The sequence below is a fragment of the Apaloderma vittatum genome, unplaced genomic scaffold (genome assembly GCF_000703405.1).
Source record: "Apaloderma vittatum isolate BGI_N311 unplaced genomic scaffold, ASM70340v1 scaffold6766, whole genome shotgun sequence".
NCBI lineage: Eukaryota > Metazoa > Chordata > Aves > Trogoniformes > Trogonidae > Apaloderma > Apaloderma vittatum.
Window position 1 is genome coordinate 1,358 of NW_009722202.1, and position 21,659 is coordinate 23,016.

Genomic DNA, 21,659 nt, shown 5'->3' on the forward strand with positions numbered 1-21,659 from the left:
TACCACACACTCCAGGAATTTCCTAGACTGATGTAGGTTGAGCCCAGTAATCCAACAACTTTGCAACATGCATCTTAAACCTTACTGCCTAGTTAGGAGGTTAGCAAAGTGAAAATACTATCAATGTTGCATTACAGGATAGTCACTATGTTGCTTACTAAAATGTCAGATGGAAATTTGTTGAGGTGTCAGATGCCTTCTCTCCTGCATAGACTACTCCAACATTCAGTAAGGTATGAAATGCGGCTCTTAAATTGCTAATGGGTAATGTGAAATCAAAACTCTAAGTAAGAATCAGAAAATGGTAATGCTTTAATAGCTCAAAAGTGCTACAAGAATGAAAAATCTTATATGCACAGTCAAGTCATAGGTACTGTAGATCTCATAATGCAAAACAAATGAAATCAGTAAAGGCATGCATGCTTCACTGTCACTTCAATATTCAAATTTAATTTCCAGAAGACATCAGGACTTCAGATTTGTCTGATAAAATATGTTCTATTGACAAGCAACCATTTCTTTTTTTACAGTATTTTGTAAGAGCGTATGGGAAAAGAATGTGTTGCTTAGAAGAATAGGTCAGCACTACAAAGTTAATGGGATTTCAGCAGAGGTTGACTCACAATGTAACGTATTCACATGAACCAGAAAATTAAGAATGAGTTTTTACAGTTTTCCAAAATAAATCTTACATATCAAGAACATTAAGGTATACTACAGCAAAACAAAATCCAGTGTTTCATACTTATTCGAGCATGTACAGCAAATTAATTCCTCAGGCTATATATGAAAAAAAATCTATGCAAGTCAATGATGTTGAATAACAACCAACAACACATTACACAAATGTATTTAGACCTTGATATGACGGTCAAATCAAACTACAGTAAGTATACTTTATCACCTATGCAGATTAATCACCTTGAGTTTGTTGTTGGTTTTTGGTTTTTTGTGGTTTTGTTTTTTTAATAACAGTCATTAAAAAAATACAATTTACAAAATACTGGCTCACATTTCTACCACCTCAATACTTTCCTCTTCTTTCCACTGTTTCTATCATCTCAGCAGTATCCCCAGTAGTTTTTTGAGTAACTACATGCTGCTCAGACGCCTTCTGTATAAGATCCATTAATAATACGCCCTCACTCAGTTCGCTGAGGTATTTCAAACCATTTACATCCGAAAGCTCCTGGTTCTGTGAAATGGTTGAAAAGGCTTTCTGAGGGCCCACAGCAGTACTGGTGGTTTCTGTTTAGCTTTTTCTGGAAACAGTACCGCTTCGGTTTCAGGGGTAGGAAATCGTACTCTATACACTTCAGGGTAAGATTTCTGAAACTAGAAAAATACATCAATTAAATGAAGAATTCACTCAAACTTGTAATATTATAAAAAATTTTAGAAAGTGCAACTTCCACCCTTGGAGCAGGAAAATTATTATTTCTCAAACGGACTTTCCATACCTCTATACATAAAATTAGATGATACTTTCTAATAAGGCTTGATTAATCACAGCATCCCTATTCCAAATGACTGCAAAGTCTGAAATTCTCAAGAGTATTTACTATTTTAAAATCTCATTATAGAGGACTACATGTCTAAAACTTGATAAAACTCTTTAAGTTAAAATTAAAGACTCTGGAAGACCTTTTTTACTTACTTGCTTGAGCTGCTTCTTCTTATCTTTCACAGATATTTCTTTATTCATTGCAATTTCTTCCAACAAAGCTGCCAGTGGTTCTTGAGAACCAGTTGGCATTTGGTATTCAAATTCATCTGTACTAAGTTGGTGACAAAACGATGGTTGAGGAAAAGTTCCATCAGTATCAGCTCCAGCATATTTTACCTGAAGAAAGAGTGAAAATAGAGCAGCTATGTTTCCTGCAATAAATTTGTGAGAACTGGTTTAAACAAATTGAACACATGAAGTCAGTAAGCAGAGAAGTTATGGAATAAAGATCCTAAATTGTACTTCATATCTCCTGCACTAGTTGAGTGAGTTCTAGTGAGGCCAAAAACATGAGACAAAGGAAGCCTGTTTAACTTTTGGAATAAGTTGCTTTTTGAGTAGAAATTAAAGAAGAAAAGAACCAAAAAGTAACTTAGAGCAAAACAAAATATGGTATCAGGAAACAAAAAAGAGATTTGAAAACGCTGAGCAAGTACGGATACATGTAAAAGCAAATTAGAATATTCATGGAAACACTTACTAACCATTCACAATTTTCCTAATTACCACAAATATAGCTTGCCTGTCGCATGGGGAAAAAGGTGCTGACGAACAGGAAAGCATATTTTAGAGCTCCTGTCTCTAAACCATTCAAGGTCTGCCTAGTTTCATTTAAATAATTATGGCTGAATATCAGCAGTCAAAATCAATTAGTTTTTTGTAAGCTAGCAGAGACAGAACAAAGTCTTTAAGAACTGTCAAACTTTAAAGCAGAAAGGATAAGTGTGATCTAGAAGCACAGGCATAAGAGGATTTTTTCATTAGATACCTACTTGGACTCTCTGGAGATGTACAACCTGTTCCTCTATAGAAGATTTTAAGGCAGAAGGCACACTTAAGATCTCTTGATAATTGTCCATAAGAAAAGATACTAGTTTAGCAGCAAGGAGTTCATCCAAGTCCACTTCATCCTTTGAGCAGAGAATACAACGTGAAAATGCCTGAACCATCTGAGAAAAAAAAACAAAACAAAACAACACATCAGTACTATATACTTTTCTGTTTGGGGGTGGGGAATCAGATGGTACTGAAAAAGTGCTATTTTAAAAAAAAACGGTTTTAACAGCACAATACTTACTGTACTTCCAACACATCAATATATTAAAAAACCAAAAGAATTGTGTACAGTGACATTATATGAGTGGATCAAAGATGGCTCTTTCCTCATATGTAATCTAACCTTGACTTTTAGACTGAGAACGACTGAATTCCATTTTATTATCAAGACTTCGTCAAACAGTAATTTCATATGGCTCTTCTGGTTAACCAGGACACTGATATTGCAGAGATTTGAAAAATAGCACAGGAATTTAATAGAAGTTAAGCACCAGAGGGAAAACTTAATACTGCTATTCTGAAATTATCAAACTAAATTTCAGGTCCAGCTCACTTCAGGTAGTCTCATGGTCCAGCATTCAGTTACAAGAGTTTGCTGTCTATGCATCAGCCACTTTTGACATTAAAAGCACAGAAGACAATCAAGGTTTTCTGTCGTGTACTATAGACTGTACTGCTGAATTAAAACTTATTACAAAATACTAGGAATCATAGAATCATAGAATGGCCTAGGCTGGAAGGGACCTTAGAGATCATCTAGTCCAACCTCCCTGTTATGGGCAGGGACACCACCTCTTGACTAGACCTGGCAACACATGGGGACTGTAAAGGATTCACTTCTAAAAGTAACATTTAGTTTATAACATATTTATTTTAATCAAAGATCATTTACCGTTAATTAAATTATAACCTTGGCAGTCAAAAATTTTATTATTTTAATCAAATACTATTCATAGTTAATTAAAAATTTAATTGCTATGGGACAAATTTAGATTTTTGCATGCTGCTACAGGATTTTTAGGGAGTGGCTCTACAGCCAAGTTTTCTGTTGCTCTTATTGCAAAAGACTTGAAAATTAATCAGAAGGAATACATATTTTCAGCCATTTGGAATTGCTAAGTTATGCTTAATAACTGTATAATAACACTCTGTTGCAAACATCAGTGATAACACTACAAGTAGTCCTACAGAAAAAAATTAGCAAGAGCTAGGGCTTTGTCAAAATCTGATCAAAATTACTTTCACAGATTTATGTAGGTAAGAGTTTAAAGAAAAGTACTGAAATAAATGGATGGAAGTGGTTTTTTATTGGCTGAAAACTGGTAAATATAAACATTCAGCTACATATTTCTAAAACTGAAACAGGCAATCTGCAGTGATAAAGCACACCAGAGACTTCATCTACTGGGGTTTTTTTTCTACTCAACAGTGAAATCAGTGATGATTTAACTGGGAAAGGAAGGCCTCAGATTCTGAGCAAATTTTTCATTTGTTCACAACTTTGCAAGAAATACCAATTTATTCAAATTCAGAGTAGCTTTCCACATAACTAGAATATATGAAGTATTCTTCAAACAAGCAAATTGCATTTTGTGTACACTGTCCAGTAAGAATCTTTTATATGTGCTACTCTAAATGCCTTGTCTAGATCTTCTTACTACACGTACCAAGGTTCTGGTCCTCACTGATTCAGAAAGAGGTGGCAAATCCTTGTTAAGGCTAATTCTTGCCATCATCCTCACCAACAGCTGCAGTCTTTTCCGATTTTCTGGTGGCAGCAGGAGACAAGATATCTGAAGAGCTTCTATAGCCTTGCTGTGTTTTTGCAGCAGACCTGGTTTATACAAGATCAAGAGATTGAGCAACACTTCTCAATTACATATTTTCATAACATTTAACATAATATTTCTAAGTCTGTCTCCTCAAATTCCTACTCATGCAAGACCACCTTTGCACTCCACTCCCCAAAGCCTAGGAATATGTCTCTACAGCTGGACTACTAGAACCAGGCACCTTGTTTAAGTATTTACATTTTCTTCTGATGCATTGGGACATATTAATAGTCATAACCAACAAATCTAAATACTAGCAGACGTGAAAAACTAACGTTTTGATTCATCCTTTGATCTTTTGTAACACTGAGCTCTGAATGCAACTGAGATGTATGCACAGTTGTAGCATTAAAAAAAAAGTCTAGGGCAACAATCAGAGAATCTAAAAAAATGTGCTTATGCATCAACGACAGCTATGACAATATCAACATGTCCCTCACACTCATAGAAGTTAGATCTATGACTAATTCTACTTAGAAACTCTTGAGAAAACACACTTCACCCTAAGGACACACTGCTGGCTCATAGTTACATTCGTGTCCACCAGGACTCTCGAGTCCTTCTCAGTGAAGCTAATTTCAGGTCAGTCACCTCCAGCACGCACTGGTGCATGGAGTTATTCCTCCCCAGGAGAGGACTGGGCACTTCCTTTTGTTGAACATTATGAGATTCCTGTTTGCCTATTTCTCCAGCTCATCAAGGCCCCTCTGCATGGCAGTACAACCCTCTGCTGCATCAGCTGCTCTTCCCCATTTTGTATTATCTGCATGTTTGTTCAGGGCACTATGCCCTTCTTCAGGACAGACCGTCCCATTATCCAGGTCATGAATGAAGTGCTAACCACTGCCGGCCTCATTATCAGCTCTGGGTACTCTGTACTGACTGACATCCACCTGGTACTGATCACAACACTCTGAGCCCAGCAATTCAGTCAGTTTCTGATCTACCTCACTGCTCACTTATCTAGCCTGTATTTCCTCAGTTTGCCTATAAGAATGTGATAGGAGAGTGTTGGAAAGCTTTATTACAGTCAATATGAAATGCATCTACTGCTGTCCCCCTCATCCACCATGCCAGTTAATACCATACTGTGTAAAAAGTGGGAACTATTAGTTATTAAAAAAGAGAACAGAAGTATGCAGTAGTAAATAGGGCAGCGAAAACAGACAGTGCTCCAGAAGTGGTAAACCACCATAGTTAATTTCATTTTCAAAGCAAACCTTTATCTAATTTCAAAGGAAGATCTGGCAAGCACACTAGTGCATATGTTTATAAAACACTCTGAGGAATAATCAACCTTAATGAGCTTTATAGATAAAGAATCAGTATAATCTGTGCTAAAAGCAAGTTCAGTCTTACCAAGTTAGTAAAACGTTTGACGATCTCTGACACCTTAGTCCTATTTTCTTAGCTATTCTGAAAACTAATTTCAGCCAGCGTCTAGGAACAGAAGTGGTCTAGACGGTCTTCATTTAAAAAGAGAAGTGAGGCATCTTGCTATGGTTACACAAGCCACCTATAATTTCTGCAAATACTTCTCAAGTTTTATGATGGAGCTTTTAGACATATACAGATCACAAGATGGCTGCCTCAAACGACTAAACATATAATCTGGTAAAAATTTCTTTGCTATTTTCTGAATTCTTCCACTAAACAGGAAGTTTATGCACTGAAGGAAGAAAGAAGTCCTATAGTCATCATAGAAAAGTTGTAATTCCCTGAGGGTAGCAATATGAAAAGTCAAAGACTCAAAAATTGAAATCTGAGTTTATAAATGCCTTAGGATTGGTAATTAGTTCCAATTTAGAAAGCCATACTCCATTAAAAAAAAAAAAACAACAAAAACACAGAAATGCAACTGCAGACATAGATCTGCATTTCTGTATTTTGTAAATTGCTAAGCAGTACTAGCATTGACACTTACTACAACACTAAAGAGCATGCATTACCCTCTATGTTTACCTACAGCTTTATGATGGTCTGTATGTTAGCCTCATTGTTAAGAATTAATTACATATTGAGCAGAAACCAAAACATTCTCTTCTCTTGCTGCTTAACCTTCCAGAAATCCCTTCTTCCTCCTCCTCTCCTCACCCCCAAGAATCACAGATCGAAACTCAGAAGAGAGTTTGAGTGGTTAGAGAAGATCCTGCTACCAAAACTACAGAATTGGGCATCTCTACCTTATGTTTGCTTGTTTATTTTCTTATTGCTGGTTCTAAGTAGCTTTGAGTACAAAAAAGAGAGTGTAAGCTTCAGCCCAGCTGAATTGTCTTCCTGAACTCCCTCCACTGGCTAAATAGGGACCATAGTCTTGAATTATTAAAAAGAGTGTGAAAAACACCTGGGGACCTCCTGGCCCAACATCAGCTGGAAGTCAGTAAGGATGCCTAAGTCAGGTATCCCAAATTACCAAATGCCAAGCTTTTTAGCAATTCAAGTACCTGTGTTAGGTGTCTGGAGGAAACTGTTTAGGCAAGACTTCCAGAGAAACGTGACATTTCCAACATATGCTGCCAGTATTTCAAATTGTATAACTAGCTCTTGAAAGCCTGCCTTGTCACAATTTTTTTTTGTGTAAATATGTTTTTATTAGCAAGGAAGGATTCCATATTAAGACTTATTTTTTTTGTGACAGGGAACAAAAAATTTAGGGGGGGACTTTTTCAAACAGTGAATGATTTCCTTTCATTTCCACATAAACATCAACATGACTTCTTTCTTCTTATTTTTACACTTATAAAATAACATGAAATAAAACTCTTAAAACCTGAAAGACGTGAAATACAATGGAAAAGCAAGCAGAGTATGAAAGAAGAGGAAGAATTTTTTAAAATATTATCAAGAATATCTGCTGTCCAATAAAACTAGATTCAGTTTGAAGTAAGATTGTCAACCAACAAAGTATAAAAATATTAAATTCCAGAAACGTGTTAATCTGCATACCTTTTTCCATTACAACGCGTTACTAAAAGCAATGTTGTTCCCACTTGAAGGAGCTCAGAAAAGTGACATGCTAAAAAGCATGCTTACTTTCCAATTCAGTTGTTCTTTTCTGAGATGTAATCATAAAATGTAATCAATTTTTTTCTTTTTTACTATCTTTCAGTAGGCCATCTGTAGGTACCAGATAAGTGAATTTGACACAGTGTGAAGTGTTAAAAAATTACAGTTAATAACTAAACTACTTTTTTTTAAAGCACTATATTAGTTAATGTCTATTCCAAGTTTAAGCAATGAAGGATTTCGATTTCCATCAGATGTCGTATTCCTAGGGTTAAAAACAGTCCTTACGGACCTAATCCTCTTTAATCTAGACTTCAGTCAAGCAATTTCTAAAAGCTTATGAGAGTTTTTAAGATGCTTAGGCATTTGTAAAAAAACCAAAAAAAAATTTCTTTAAATCCATCTGTTAGGTGTGGCAGTGTTAAGCAATGAACAGAAGCCTTTAAAAACTATGAAGGCAAGAAATGGAAGTCTTGAACTAATGTGATCAAAAAGATAGAAGAAAAAAATCATCTTCTGATATGAAACAGAACTAAAAATTAAACATTCTCTATATAAAACGGACAGGACATGTCCTAAAGAAATGAGCTGTTTTACTATTAGATTTGGGTATGGTAAATTAACTCCAGGAAGTTAATTCAAAAGAATATTTTTTTTTCACTTCATCCAAAACAACTTACCTAACACACATACAAAAACATCAAAAAAATGAAATGTGAGAAGAGGTTCTTTCATCTGGCCAAAGTAGTCTACTATAGTTTTGAAGACATCTCTTTCAAATCCTGAGTATGTAGGCTGCTTCAAATCTGAGTAGCTGGGCCCTGCAAAGAAGAGAAGAGAAGAGAAGAGAAGAAAAAAAAAGAAAAAAAAAAAGGAGAAAACTAATTTGCAGTCATCAACATCAAATAGAAAAAAAAATAACCCAAAACTTAGAGTCAAAGTATAAATGAAATTCTATTGATCTATTGAATTGGTCTATTTCCATTAGGTCTAGCAAAAACACATAGAAGAGGAAAAATATTAATAGAATAGTTAAACATTTATATATTCCACTGAAATAAGCTGCACTGGCAGGAGAATATATGCTGGATCAACATTTCCAAATTTAAGACAATGATCAGAAAAAATATTGAATGTGAATATACATGGGATTTGATAAAGCGGAAAAGGCATAGTCCATTCAATTGATTTTTACAGGGATGGGTTGTTTGGGTCTTCTCCACTCCTGAATTTACTTACAATTTGCTAGACATTTCATTGCTGATAATATCCAATGAGGTAGTTCCTCTGCACAGGGGAAAAACAGAGACAGAAATTAAAAGAATTAAAACCAAACCAAACCAAAACACACCAAGAAAAATGTTAAACTGTAACATAAAAGTGAAACTGAAAATTCTTGAAGAAGTTCCTCCTATATGGTAGATCAACTGATTGCAAAGGAAGGTTATATGTTAATGTAGGATCAAGGTTGAATTACATTCATACTTTAGCACCTCCAGTACTCAATACCAACCAGTTATGCCTACTACTCTTACAACTCAAACAGCAAAATGGATCATGTCACAAATCTTTAACTCATCCTGCAAAAGTCAGCAATGCTAGTTCACGCTACACCTTCACGAGTGCAGTACAGCGAAGTGAATTCGCACTGAAGATGAAAAGCACTCATACATTCAGTACTGCCATTTCTGCAGGGAGGTGCTCCATTTGTCTTAAAATGAACAGATATATGCTCTAGAGGACATTTTAGTCACAAACCAAACCAGGTTCCAATCTTGTATTTCCCATCTCTACAATTCTTATGGAAACATGGCAGCCGTGATATTGTTAGTGACAGATACTTTGTTTTCTCACTGATGTAAAGCAGTTTAAACTCGCCACTAGTATCAAAACACACTGACTGAACACTCAAAACTGAAAAATTTTAAGCATCTCTCAGTGCACATTTTAATTCTTTCCCAATTTCTAATACGCATACAAACACTCCAGTTCAGGCAGTTAAAGGCTGGACTGACAAAACCATCTTGAAGTAAATAATATCACCATAAATGAGAAGTTGCTGCTCTTTCACCTTCATCTTTCAACCCTGCTATAGCCGGAATATGTTTAAGAGTGTAAATATGGAACAAACACTGATTCTTACTGTTGGGATGTCAGAGGACAACAATGGGATACTCTGCAAAAATTGTAGTACAGATGCAATCATTCAACTATAAAGATGCTACAGGTTAGTATAGATTAGAAGTCATGCCTTTTCTATAACATTAAACCACAATATAAAAAAGTTAAAACTTCTAAAATACTCACTTGATTTGTCTTCTAAAGTGACAATGCCTTGCTTATTGACATTGTATGCATTTTGGACTACATGCTTTGAATTCACAAGTTTTATATCTAACACTTCATCCAGAGAATCCAAACCCAAGACCTTTTGTAATCTGTAAAAATATATAAACACATTGTTCATACATCATCTAACAAGAATAAAAGGCAAATATTATCCTAACACTAATTAGGATAGAAACAATTCTGAAAGAGAGACCTCTCCACTTCACAGAACCATAGAATATCTCAAGTTGGAAGACACTCATAGGGAACATTGAGTCCAACTGACGCCTTCTCACAGGAATACCTCAAACTAAGCCATGTGACCAAGAGCATCATCCAGATGCTCCTTGAACTCTGACAAGCTTGGTGTCATGACCACTTCACTGGGGAGCCTGTCCCAGCAAAAGACCACTCTCTTGGTGAAGAATCTTCTCCTAAGGCCCAATCTGAACTTCCCCTGATGCAGATTTATTCTGTGTCCTTATGTCTTGGTGCTGGTCACCAGAAAGAGATCAGCAACTCCCCCTCCACTGTCCTCCTTGAGGAAGATGCAGGCTGTAATGAAGTCACCCCTCACAGCCTTCTCTACTCCAACCTGAACAACTCTTTCTAAGTCTTACCCTCAAGACCTTTCACATCTTGGTCATCCTCCTCTGGACACACTCTAATAGCTTTATGTCCCTCTTCTGCTGAGGCACCTAAAACTGCACACAGTACTGGAGGTGAGGTTGCACCTCACTTCTTTCTTCCAAGGAGCTTTACCCCTCTCACTACTGGGTTCTTTGCCTCTGTGCAAGCTTATGCTTGCCTGCAGGCTTCTACTCAGGCTGTTGAGAGCTGCCAATTTCTTGTCTACAGTTGCAGCTCCCTTAAGATGATAAACTCCACCTCAGCCCCTCTTTTGGATGCATTCAAGAGCACAGCAGCACCCTTTTACTCCAATAGCTCTGTGAGTTGCCAGATTCAGAGCTCTTCTACCTTTAATCCTGGAAGTTGTCTGCCTTAGTAAGGAGCAGCTCAGAAGCGAGTGACAAGAAAAGCAAGGAAGAGACAACTGGGTTTTTCATCTTGAAATAGCATCATTAGAAAAGCCACGTGATTGCCATTGAGTAGCCAGTAAAGACATAGCCCACACTCTAAAGCATTCAAGTCTCAGTAGACTTGGATGATCTCCTGCAGTGAGTTTATGTGGCAGGTGCTGGCACATGCACTATTGAGTATGTTTGCACTGAGGTTTTGCTTGACACACCACAGGACACAGTTATTCCTCTAGGCTGCCAGGGCACCCTGAGGAGTCAGATTCAACTTGGCATCAATCCAGACTCTCCAGCTCTCTTTCTACAAAGCTGCTCTCCAGCCCCTTGTCCCCCAATTCATACATGTAACAAGGGTTAGCCCATTCCAGGTGCAGAATTCAGCACTTGCTCTTGTTAAATTTCATATGATTGGTGACTGCCCAACTCTCTAGTTATCCAGGTCTCTTTGTAAGGCCTCTAGCCTTGAGGGAGCTCATGGCTACTTCTAGTTTAGTATCATCAGCAAACATAGTTAATGTACATTTAACTCCTGTGTCCAGATAATTTATAAAAACATTAAAGAGCTCTGGTCCTAAAATTGGGTCCTGAGGAACCCCACTGGTGACTGGCCTACAGCCTGATGCAACCTCAGTTACTATAACCTTTTGAGTCTGACCCATCAGCAAATTGCTCCCCCAGTGTATTATGGACTTGTCTAGCTGTGTGCTGGACAGTTTATCCACAAGGATATTTCAAGGGACACTATCAAAAGTTTTGCTAAAATCCAAACCTATTACACCTACTGGCTTCCTCCCTTGGTCAAGGGTGACCTTGTCATAAAAGGAAATTAAGCTGGCTAAAGAAGACTTTCTCCTCATGAACCCATGCTGGCTGTGACCAATCACTGCACTGTCTTTCAAGTGTTTTTCAGCAACTCTGAGGATAACTTTCTCCAAAATTATATCAGGCACTGAAGTGACAGACAGACCTGTAATTATCACGATCTTCCGTCCTACTCTTCTTGAAAACTGGGACATTTGCAAGCTTCCAGTTGACCAGGACCTCTCCAGACTCCTAAGACCATTGAAAAATAATGGAGAGAGGTCCTACAACTACATCATCCAGCTCTTTCAGTACCCTGGGATGAATCCCACTGATTCAAGATCAGCTGGGAATTAATCATGCCCCCCAGTCAGGGTCTTCCAACATAAGTCTCCAGGGATCCGAGGGCCCATCATAGGTGTTGAACAGAGATACAAAGAAGGCATTAAATGTCTCTGCTTCGTCTATATATCTATTTGTAAGATGAATGACTTCGTCAAGCAATGGACCAATGTTATCTCTGGTTCTTCTTTTCATATTAGTATATTTTTAAGAGCCCTTTTTGCTGTCCTTCATGGTGCTGACCACCTTGAACTCTAAGCAAGCTTTGGCCACATGAATTTTCCCCCTACAACTGCAGACAGCATCTCTATAGCCCTCCTGTGTTGCCTGTCCTTGCTTCCAAGATTGACACTCTCCTTTTCTGCCTAAGTTCTAAGAGAAGATCTCTACTCAGTCAAGTCAGCCTTCTGCCCCACTTGCTTAACTTCCAACACATTGGATTTGTCTGCTCCTGCACTTGTAAGAGACGACTCTTAAAAAGTGACCAGCATTCACAGACTCCAATACCTTCAAAAGCAAATTCCCAGGAGACCTGGGAGCTTGAAGGCTGCTCTTGCCATATCTAGAGTCAAAGTTTTGCTGCAAGATTTTCTCCTTTTGTCAACAATTTGAAACTCATTTAACTTTGTAGCCACTGTGACCTAGACATTCACAAATCACCACTTTGCCCAAGAGTCCCTGTCTGTTTACCAACAAACAACTTGAGGAGGGCAGCTTTCCTAGTTGGCTCCCTTAGTATCTGCACCAAAAAGTAATCTTCAACATGTTTCAGAAATGTTCTGGATCTGTTAGCTTCCATCTGATGTCTGGAAAGTTAAAATCATCCATATGAGCAAGGGCATTTGATCTAGAGATATCCCTTAATTCAGTGTAGAACGATTTACTCGTTTTGCCATCCTGTCTGAGTGGTTGATAGCAGACTCCCACAACAATATCCACTTTATTTGCTTTTCCCTTCATCCTTACATAGAAGTTCTCAACATGTTGTTGCCAACTGTAAGCACCACACAATCCAGCTTCTCCTCTGCATACAGTGCACCTCCCTCACCTCACCCGCCCTGCCTATCCCTCCTGAAGAGTCCATACCCATCCATCACACAACCCTAGTCACAGGATTCATCTCATCAGCTTTCACTTATGCTAAAGGTGTTGCAGCTCTGGGACTGGCTCCAAGCTTCTAGCTCCTGTCATTTACTCCTCATGCTGCATGCATTAGTACAAAGACATTTCAAATGCGCTCCAGTGTACTCAGTACATTCTGGAGCTTACTGAAGCTAGTGGTTTGTACATGGGGTGGGCCTTGGCCACTGTTGCTAAAAACCCTGCTCAGATCTCATCAGCTGCTCCAGTTGTAGGCTCCTAGCCAGTCTCTCTACTCTCCCAAGGTTCCCCCAGGTGAGGAAGCCCTCCTGCGCACCACATTGGAGCATGTCACTGCTGACCACTGGAGCTGTTCATCTCAGAATCAAGTTTATTACATGGAGATAATGTGCTAGGTTAGATGAAAGTCAGCATTACTAAGGCCTCAACTGTGCTGCAAACACAACTAATGCATATTCTCCTGCATAAATAGCCTAAAGAAATAGCTTTATTTTGCATAAGATATTCCTTTTGGAAATAGTAAAGAATATCTGAAATTCAAGGCCTTCTGCATTCAATTTGCAATTCCATTTCTTGTCTCATACAAAGTATTGTACTTGTCATTGAAAGGTTTCATGGTATCGCACTTCTACAAAAGTGTTTCTGTTTCATAGCAACAAGAAAAAGAGAGAAAGACCAGGGGAAAAAAGTGATTAAGCAAGACAAAGCCAACACCAAAAAAACCCCTTGTATAACACAACCGTAAGAAGTCAAAAGGTATTGAGCACAGTGAAGTTTCTTTGCAAACTTTATTTCCTGAATTTGTTAGCTTAATAACAAGCAGTATAGTCTAGCCACTATGGCCTTGATGGCAGCAATGAAAAGTGAGTGGGAGAAATTACAAGCATTTACGAGAGAGGACAAACAAGAATATTACCTATCACAAAGTTTTACACTAACAGCAAATGAATCACAAGCAGACTCACCGTGACAAAGTCATGGATTTCCATATTTCTTCTATATTTGTTTGTGTTAACTCTCTGCGGAGCACAGGTTTGCATGCCTGTACTTCCCCTATAGCTATACTGTGTCGCTTGTACCACATCTCAGAGTTCTGAAATCAGAAAAAACATTCTTCAGTAACATTCCAGTATTGTGTCCTGGATGTAAGTGACTGTTTGATTTTCATAGATGTACAGAATCTTTTCTCAATTATGTAACTTGTCCAAAGCTGAAAAGTTACGTGTATTAGAATAGCCATTAAAGTTCAGGAGTCAGTGGTCTCCAGCCCTCTCCATAATTAAAATCAGTTCAACTCACTTGTTTTCAGCCACCACTCTAAGATCAAACATCTGCTTATTGAAAAGTTATTGAAGAACTACTAGATGAGACAAAGACTGATATTCATTCTTATTCAGCATATACTGATCATAACTAAACACTCAGTTCATTAGCAAGTTCTACACATGAAGAAAGTAAAAGCGAATAACTACAGCTGAAGACACCCATCAGATCTATTCTACCATAAATAAAGGAGAGAATGAAAGAGAATACCACCCTTTACTCAACCTTTACAGCCAAGCTCAATGCCTAAAGATTGTCATCAACCTGTTGGGAGGGCACAGAACACAGTTTGTGTCAGCAGCATACTTTTCAATCATTCCCAGTTCTCTGATTTACATCACAGAGTAGAACTAAAGCACATTAAGTTTCCCTTGTGATCATAACAAAACCATAAAACACTCTCCAGTAATTCACTTAATTACTCCAAGCACAAATCACCTGTCATTCCATGACACTAGACTGTAGCTAATTTGACACAAATAGTACCCTCTGAAATTAATATCAAGTCTTCCACCTCAGTGTTTCACTACACAGACCCATGCTGATCAATCCACACATAGCCAGCAAGTGTATTTATTGATGCTGGAGCAATTTAAGGTGCCACCACTTACAGCTGCCTGTCTAATTCACCAGTTCAGAGGCAGCTACATCTACCTACGGAACAGCCAGCAGAAAGAAGCTTATTCCTTTGCCTCAGTTAATTCAACTCCACTGTACTAACCAAAACTGTTGGTGAAAGAGATTATGAGCTACGCCAGACTGTAAACTGTTTCATTAAGTCAGATGTATATAGTTAGTCTTCCTAACTCTTACTAGGCCAGAATGCTTGGATGGAAATTTAGAGCTGAGAGTTGGAGGCTGTAACATGTTAAAACTGCAGCAGATGCTTGTTCGGTAGCAAAAATACTGTATTCTCTTCGCTTGTCTTTGTCACTATCTTTTCCTTCCTCCCTCTTAATCTTCTATTTACTATTGATGTTCTAAGCATCATGCCTTCTCCTCTTCAGAAGTCTGCTATACATGAAAAGTGCACTCAACCTGCATGACTAATGTAATTACAAATACAGAATAATCATTCATTCAGGATCTCTAGATGTCCAGCAAAATGGTAGGGGCTACTTTTTGAAAGAGACTGTTGATCACTAAGAAGTCCAAGGGCAACATCCTCACTGATGCACGTTAAGAAAAAGGCTAAAATCATCACGGAAGCTTTAATAGTTCACAAAATATGAGAACACTCATATAAAAGATACACTGTTTAAAATATATGTAACTCCAGAACACTAGGCATTTAAGATGTCCAGATGGCAAGAGTTACCACAATATTGGTTAATAAAAACAGGAGTTTTTTTCAACAACTTTTCAAAGTCTGGATCATTCCAGGTAAGTATGGGGCAGAAGGATTCTCCAGGCTCACAAAGGGTAACAACGAAGCCAGGACCACTTTTCCTTAGCTACAACATATTCCTTATCAAAAAGGAAATCAACCCTCAAACAAGTTCATAACAGCTAGGCAGGGAGTTATACCATATATACTCTGCTACATGGTGTCTGAATAGGAGTTACAGTGAAAGTGACAGTAACCATTTTGTGGTTTTGTCTTATAATATAGTAAACGCACTATTGGAATTTGAGCAAACTGGAATGTAAACATAGATGCAGTCATGATGAATTTAGGATGGTCAAGACATAATCTGTAGCAGAAAGAACACTCAAAGCCAACAACACCAGTAAATCCTTAAGAACAACTTGATTTTACATAAGCTTAAAATAAAAGTATTTTGCATTTAATTTTATAATCAAGTATATTACGTTACAAAAAAAAGATCATTAGTTCAGTCTTGCTTTCCAAATACGCTATGTCTGAGGAAATGAAAACTGGTCATCTTACCATTGTGACTGATTTCACTGGGATGTGTTCTTGGGAAGTGCCAGCCTTTGGTTCATTCCAGTCTGGAAATTTAATTACTTCCTTTCCATATGAAGGTTTCTTTGGGTATGGCTTCAGTGGTGAGGAAGGAGGAAATCTACAATTAAATAATATTTTTAATGCCTCTGAACTCCACCTTATTCCATATTTATCAATGTAAAACTGTAGTAGGCTGTCACATGCGAAAATATAACAAATGCCTTGGACATTCACAGTGACTTAGTTGCCTAAGTACCTGTGCTGAGTGACATGTAAAATATCCCAATATGACTTGTTCAGCCTCCATGTGCTGCTCCAGAACAGCTCAGGTCCTTTGTACGCCCCACGACTTAGCTGAGCTTTGGGTGAATGCCTGAAATCCCAGTACATCGCAAATAGAACCAGCTGTCTATGCAAAGACAACTGACTTGGGTCTTCACTAGAAAATGTTGATTTTGCTGAAAAGTTGTCGTTAGATTTCCCCATGCCAAGCACGCTGCTAGCATGCATCTCCTGAAGCAAAGCTACATAACTATGTCACATGACTAAAGCTTGAATTTAATTAGCATGCATGACAATATCCACATGAAGTTTTGTCCACATTATGTCTGTTTTTCTGTGTTTACATGCTTTCTGTGTAAAGACCATTCTTTTCTGGAGCTTTTTTTCCAGCTGGCTGTGCAGAAAACTCATTCACTTTTAAAGGCCTTTCAAGAAGTGCCTTGAAGAAGTTAGCAGAAACGAACCCTAAGCTAGTCCTTGCAGAAAACAAGAAAAACAAACTATCCCAGATCACATTCAGCACACTACTTAACTAGAATTAAATTACTGCCAAAGCTAGGTCAGAGTATGCATAAAGGAATTAATGGCAGCAAATCAGAAAGACAAATCAGTTCAATGGCAACATATCATAAGACTGGCTCAGATCAGATCTTGCAGGACCTGTACTCCTAGGTATTAGATGCTGAGATACCTGATGCTTCAAGACATTGTTTCAGCCTCACTCACTCTTTTGATCAGATTTACTCTGCTTTTTAAAAGCAACCCAGATTACATGGCAGATGTTCAGCTGTTGACTGTTCTCTACTATTTTTCAGCCATTCATTACTTCTTTGAGGTTAATGTTAAAACATCTGCAGCCTTTTCTAACTTTGCCTTACAGTATTCTCAACAGCTTGCTGTTTCCCCTCCAGTTCTTCAGAACTTTTAGCTTTATGTCATTTACTGCCCTGATTCTCAACCAACCAGTAAATTAATGAATTCCTACAAGCAGAAAAAGGAGCTGAATTCCCCCTTTTCAGGTGCATGCCCAGTTGTTTTTGAAAAGTGGAAAGTCTCTGATTTCATGAACAGAAAAATGTTACCTAAAGCAAGCAACAGGTGAGCATTCCAAGGTTGACATATCAAGATTAGCATCGTATATAGCCAGAAACACTAGTTTTAGGAGTTTATACAAGGAGGAAGTAGATTACTGTTTGTGTTCAGGGCAATGGACAGAGAATAGGATCAACTAACAGTGGTATAAATGGCATAACAAGTACGACAGCTTAATTCCCAGGAGTTTACTAGCAATGCAAAAAAACCTACACCTTTTACTTTTAATACAATTGCTTATATTCCAAAAAAACTTAAAGACTGATAGCTTCTAAATATATAGCTTCTCACTTATTCCTGTAGACTACACAGAAACAGTAAGTCAGGACACACAGACAGATAGCCTTTGCTGGTTTTAGAAGCCATATTAGTTCTCACCTTCACGTTTAATACTTGCCCAATACTCTCAGGCAAATCAGCATTTGGCAACATCTTTTTTGCCTACTCTGGGGAGTGAACAAGAGCTGACAACTACACTTACATGGAAAGTTAATGAATGACAAAACTGTATACCAGTGTACAGTTATAGTAAATTAACACAAGAATTTATAGAAAAGATATAAAGCATATCAAGGTCTCCACAGCAAGCACTGTCAGTGGAATTAAAAGCAACTTGTACTGTTACGCATCAAAAAGGTGAGAAACGTATCTACAGCTTAAGTTAGAAAGGCCCACCAGAGGGAGCTGCCAGGACATTAAATACATGAATAAAAGGTGAGATGGAAAACAGATGTTTCCCTCCATAAACCGGAGAGAAGCATATTTAAATACTTGAAGCCAAACATCCAAACCACAAATAGCATATCCAGTTTATTTATGTGCCAAACCCAGTGGGGGGAAAAAATGGCTCCAATTCAAGATGTATGAAAGGTATGTAGCTTTAGTAAAAAAAATGTTTCAATTAGTAACTTATCTTCTGAATGGGAAGTGGAGAAAAACAAACATTAAGATAGCTATAAAAAAAGAGCTCTCTTGTCCAATAGCAGATCATTAGGCAGAGCCCATAGAAAATGATAAGCAGAGAAACATTTCACCCAACCAACTTCCACAGTCTACAGATTAGGAAACACAAAAGAGAAAAGAACAAAATAATTTGAATGTGTCCTGATGCCAACACAAAACAAACAAACCAAAAACCTACAAAAACAACAAGCCCAAACCAAAGAGATGGAGCATAATACCAGCTGTTACCAAAACCCATATTTAACTTTTTGACAGAATCAATGACTAGAAAGAAAGGAGATAAGTTACTTAACACCTATGGCACCAGTGGGAAGAAAAAAAAAAAAGAAAAAAAAATCAGCTGTGCCAAGTAGCACTGTCCTAAGAACAGAGTAGGAATGTACCAAACCAATAACAAATCTACTGCCATGTCCTGTAGTAACACCTAACTCCTTTCCTAACTGTGTTTAAACAAATAGACACTCCACACCACTGCTTTACATTTAACCTTCGCCAGGCCAGAGTTAAGACATAAGACCCTCTGAAACTCTTCTTGACTTCCCTGCCTGTTTTCCAATTTGAACTAGTCAATAACTACATAGAATCATAGAACGGCCTAGGCTGGAAGCGACCTTAGAGATCATTTTAATCCGGCCTCCCTGCCGCCAGGGACGCCACCTCTCGACTAGATCAGGCAACACATGAGGACCGAACGAGAATGGAACCCGTGACCTTGGGGTTGTTAGCGCCACGGTCAACTGACTGAGCTAGAAAACTATGACAATATACCAGCCATAAGCAGCTGGCCAGGTAAGAATTTAAGATCGGGAGAGGCATACACCGTACTTTCTCAGCATCCGTTCCCAGCCTTCAGTCAAGTTCAGCTCACAGATGGCAGAGCCATATACTGTTACGAGATACATAGCAGCGGACTTTCTAGGGTAAGTTTCTAAAAATATCTTAAGAAACAAGTGCTTTGATACACTGGCTGCTTTGAATTTGAGTCACAAATTCTAAAATTTATTATTTTGCTTGATTAATTTTTACATGGACTTTCCCTTTATGAGCTAACTTTGGAAAGAACATTCATTTTTCATTTCCTCCAATTGTTAGAGAAATTCTTCTGTTAAAGTTGATTGAAATTGGTTGGAATATTTTATTTATTTGGCAGGGAAGCTGTAGCATTCAGTGCTATTTCTTTCAGAAGGCAAGCTAAAAAGCAGGTACCACTTTTACTGAAAGATGTTATGCAGTATTGTAAAGAACAAGTTGAATCAGTGCTAATTTGTTACAGGAATTAAACACAAATCTGATCCAATGTAACTGTAAATCCACTGAACTGCAATGGAACAAGTTTAACACGGTTCTTCTATAACAAAGTATCTTGACCCAAGTTTGTTTATGACAAAAAACACTACATCATACACACCTCTTACTTTTAAAGCATTCCAAACTTACAAATAAATAAAATTAAGAGAATAATGAAAAACTGCACTTGGGGCACAAGTGTGCAGACTAGACAGCAAAAAAGCTGAGGTACATTTTACAGACAAATCAGTTACAATCATAGAGCAAAATGAAAATTTGACTTCGCATCAAGTGGAAATTCAATATTACACGCATTTTTCCAAAGACAACATTAAGAAATTATTACAAAAAATTTATACACAAAATTTCTTTAAGTATATAATAATAGGTATAATAAGTAGAAACACAGCATTACTGCTGACCTATTTTTGATACTGGTCTGCATGCAGATAGCTCCCATTTTCTCAAAAGACTCATCATGATACCTGCTACTGCTGGACACCTAAGTCTTAGCTGAGGCCACAGAAGTTCAGAGAACACACTCCAGTAATGCTAAGCTTTCATTACAACGAAAACTCTTTTTCTCTGTTAACAAACCACCAGTTGAGAGGCTAAGCAGGAATAAGTAGGAAAGTATCCTCAAGGATGAGTGACTAAAACTTCGTTTCTTTTAAGATAAAGTCAATTTACAACACAAGAAGTATAGAGAAAGGTATCATGAATGACTTTTAACCTCAGAAGGCTTTTCTCTTCTCTGAGAAAAAAACAGAAACAACAACCAAAGTAGTCAAGGCGTTGGGGGAGACAGAGGACAACTAGAGGTGTATGCTGAATGTCATCCTTGCTTCCGTCCATGTCTTCCTGGTATGCACTCCTCCAACACCAACAATCTTGCGTCTATCAACAGCAAACAGAGCTCCTTACCTTATGGAAGCTGCAAAAGCTTTTGTTAGTATTCACAGAACACAATCGAGTAGAAGTACCCTTCAAAAATATTTAAAATGAGAAAAGAAACCACAAAAATCCAAGCCAAATACTAGATCATGGCAGTTGCCTATTGATAAAGAAAAACATAACAACCGAACTCTAAGAGGAAAAGGAGGGAAAACACATTAACATCTTTCCAAAGACATTCTACAGAAAAATTCCTAAGAGAAATACGCAAGAGTTACTACTCCCAGTTTCCAGAAAACAAAACTTTTCAATCACAATATATAGGTTTACCTATATAAGTGGCCATCATCTTGAAAGTCCTCTTTGCCCCATCTTCCTTTAATATCTTCAATAACATGATTTTTCAGGAATTTTTTAAGCAGCTTAACTGTTTGATTGCGAGTCACTTCTGGGCCAAAGTTTTGATTAGAGGCAAGCAGTTCATGTAAACAGTCCACTGCCTCCGAGGCTTTGAAACAACGCTCGTAGCTTTTGAAGCGACACCGGTGCTTTCGTAAAGGCATCCCAGCACGAAAAAGTTCTATTATCTCGTTCCACTAGGGAAAAGGAACAAAACAAACCGTTGAAGAAGCACTTCTCCTGGAAGCATTTCAGTCGTGCAAAGAGAGATGAGAGTGCAACCAGATCTGAACACACAACTACGTGCTTTTTTGATCATCTGCGTTTACAAGGCACACAGAAACCTAAACGCACGATTTAAACAGTTGAGGTCTGAGAACAAATAGCAGGTGTAGGAAGCTGAAAGATCTGGAGCCCCGTACTACCAGCGGCCCTAGGGATACAGCTTTAGCCTCCCCTTGGCTTTTAACCTAACAAAAGGCCGAACTAAACCTCCGCCG

General features: G+C 37.9%; 1 protein-coding gene across 1 annotated transcript; it reads right to left on the reverse strand.

The window, feature by feature from the left end:
* Positions 1-968: 968 nt before the first annotated feature.
* Positions 969-21,350, reverse strand: DEPDC1B (DEP domain containing 1B). The gene is made up of 10 exons (XM_009871674.1): positions 21,091-21,350; positions 16,225-16,360; positions 13,976-14,103; positions 9,709-9,839; positions 8,641-8,688; positions 8,082-8,222; positions 4,231-4,397; positions 2,500-2,676; positions 1,658-1,843; positions 969-1,335 (listed from the first exon to the last, which is right to left on the reverse strand). The coding sequence occupies exons 1-10, from the start codon at positions 21,321-21,323 to the stop codon at positions 1,174-1,176; spliced, it is 1,509 nt and encodes a 502-aa protein (XP_009869976.1). The 5' UTR covers positions 21,324-21,350; the 3' UTR covers positions 969-1,173.
* Between the last annotated feature and the right edge of the window lie 309 nt (positions 21,351-21,659).

What these genes read in the sequence shown, in the direction of transcription:
- DEPDC1B (XM_009871674.1), bottom strand. Translation starts at nt 21,323, where the DNA reads ATGCCTTTACGAAAGCACCGGTGTCGCTTCAAAAGCTACGAGCGTTGT. An exon ending in GATGATGGCCACTTATATAG is followed by an intron (nt 16,361 to 21,090) that starts GTAAACCTATAT and finishes ATTTAATTGTAG; the next exon opens with ATTTCCTCCTTCCTCACCAC. An exon ending in AATGAAATGTCTAGCAAATT is followed by an intron (nt 8,223 to 8,640) that starts GTAAGTAAATTC and finishes TCTTCTTTGCAG; the next exon opens with GGCCCAGCTACTCAGATTTG.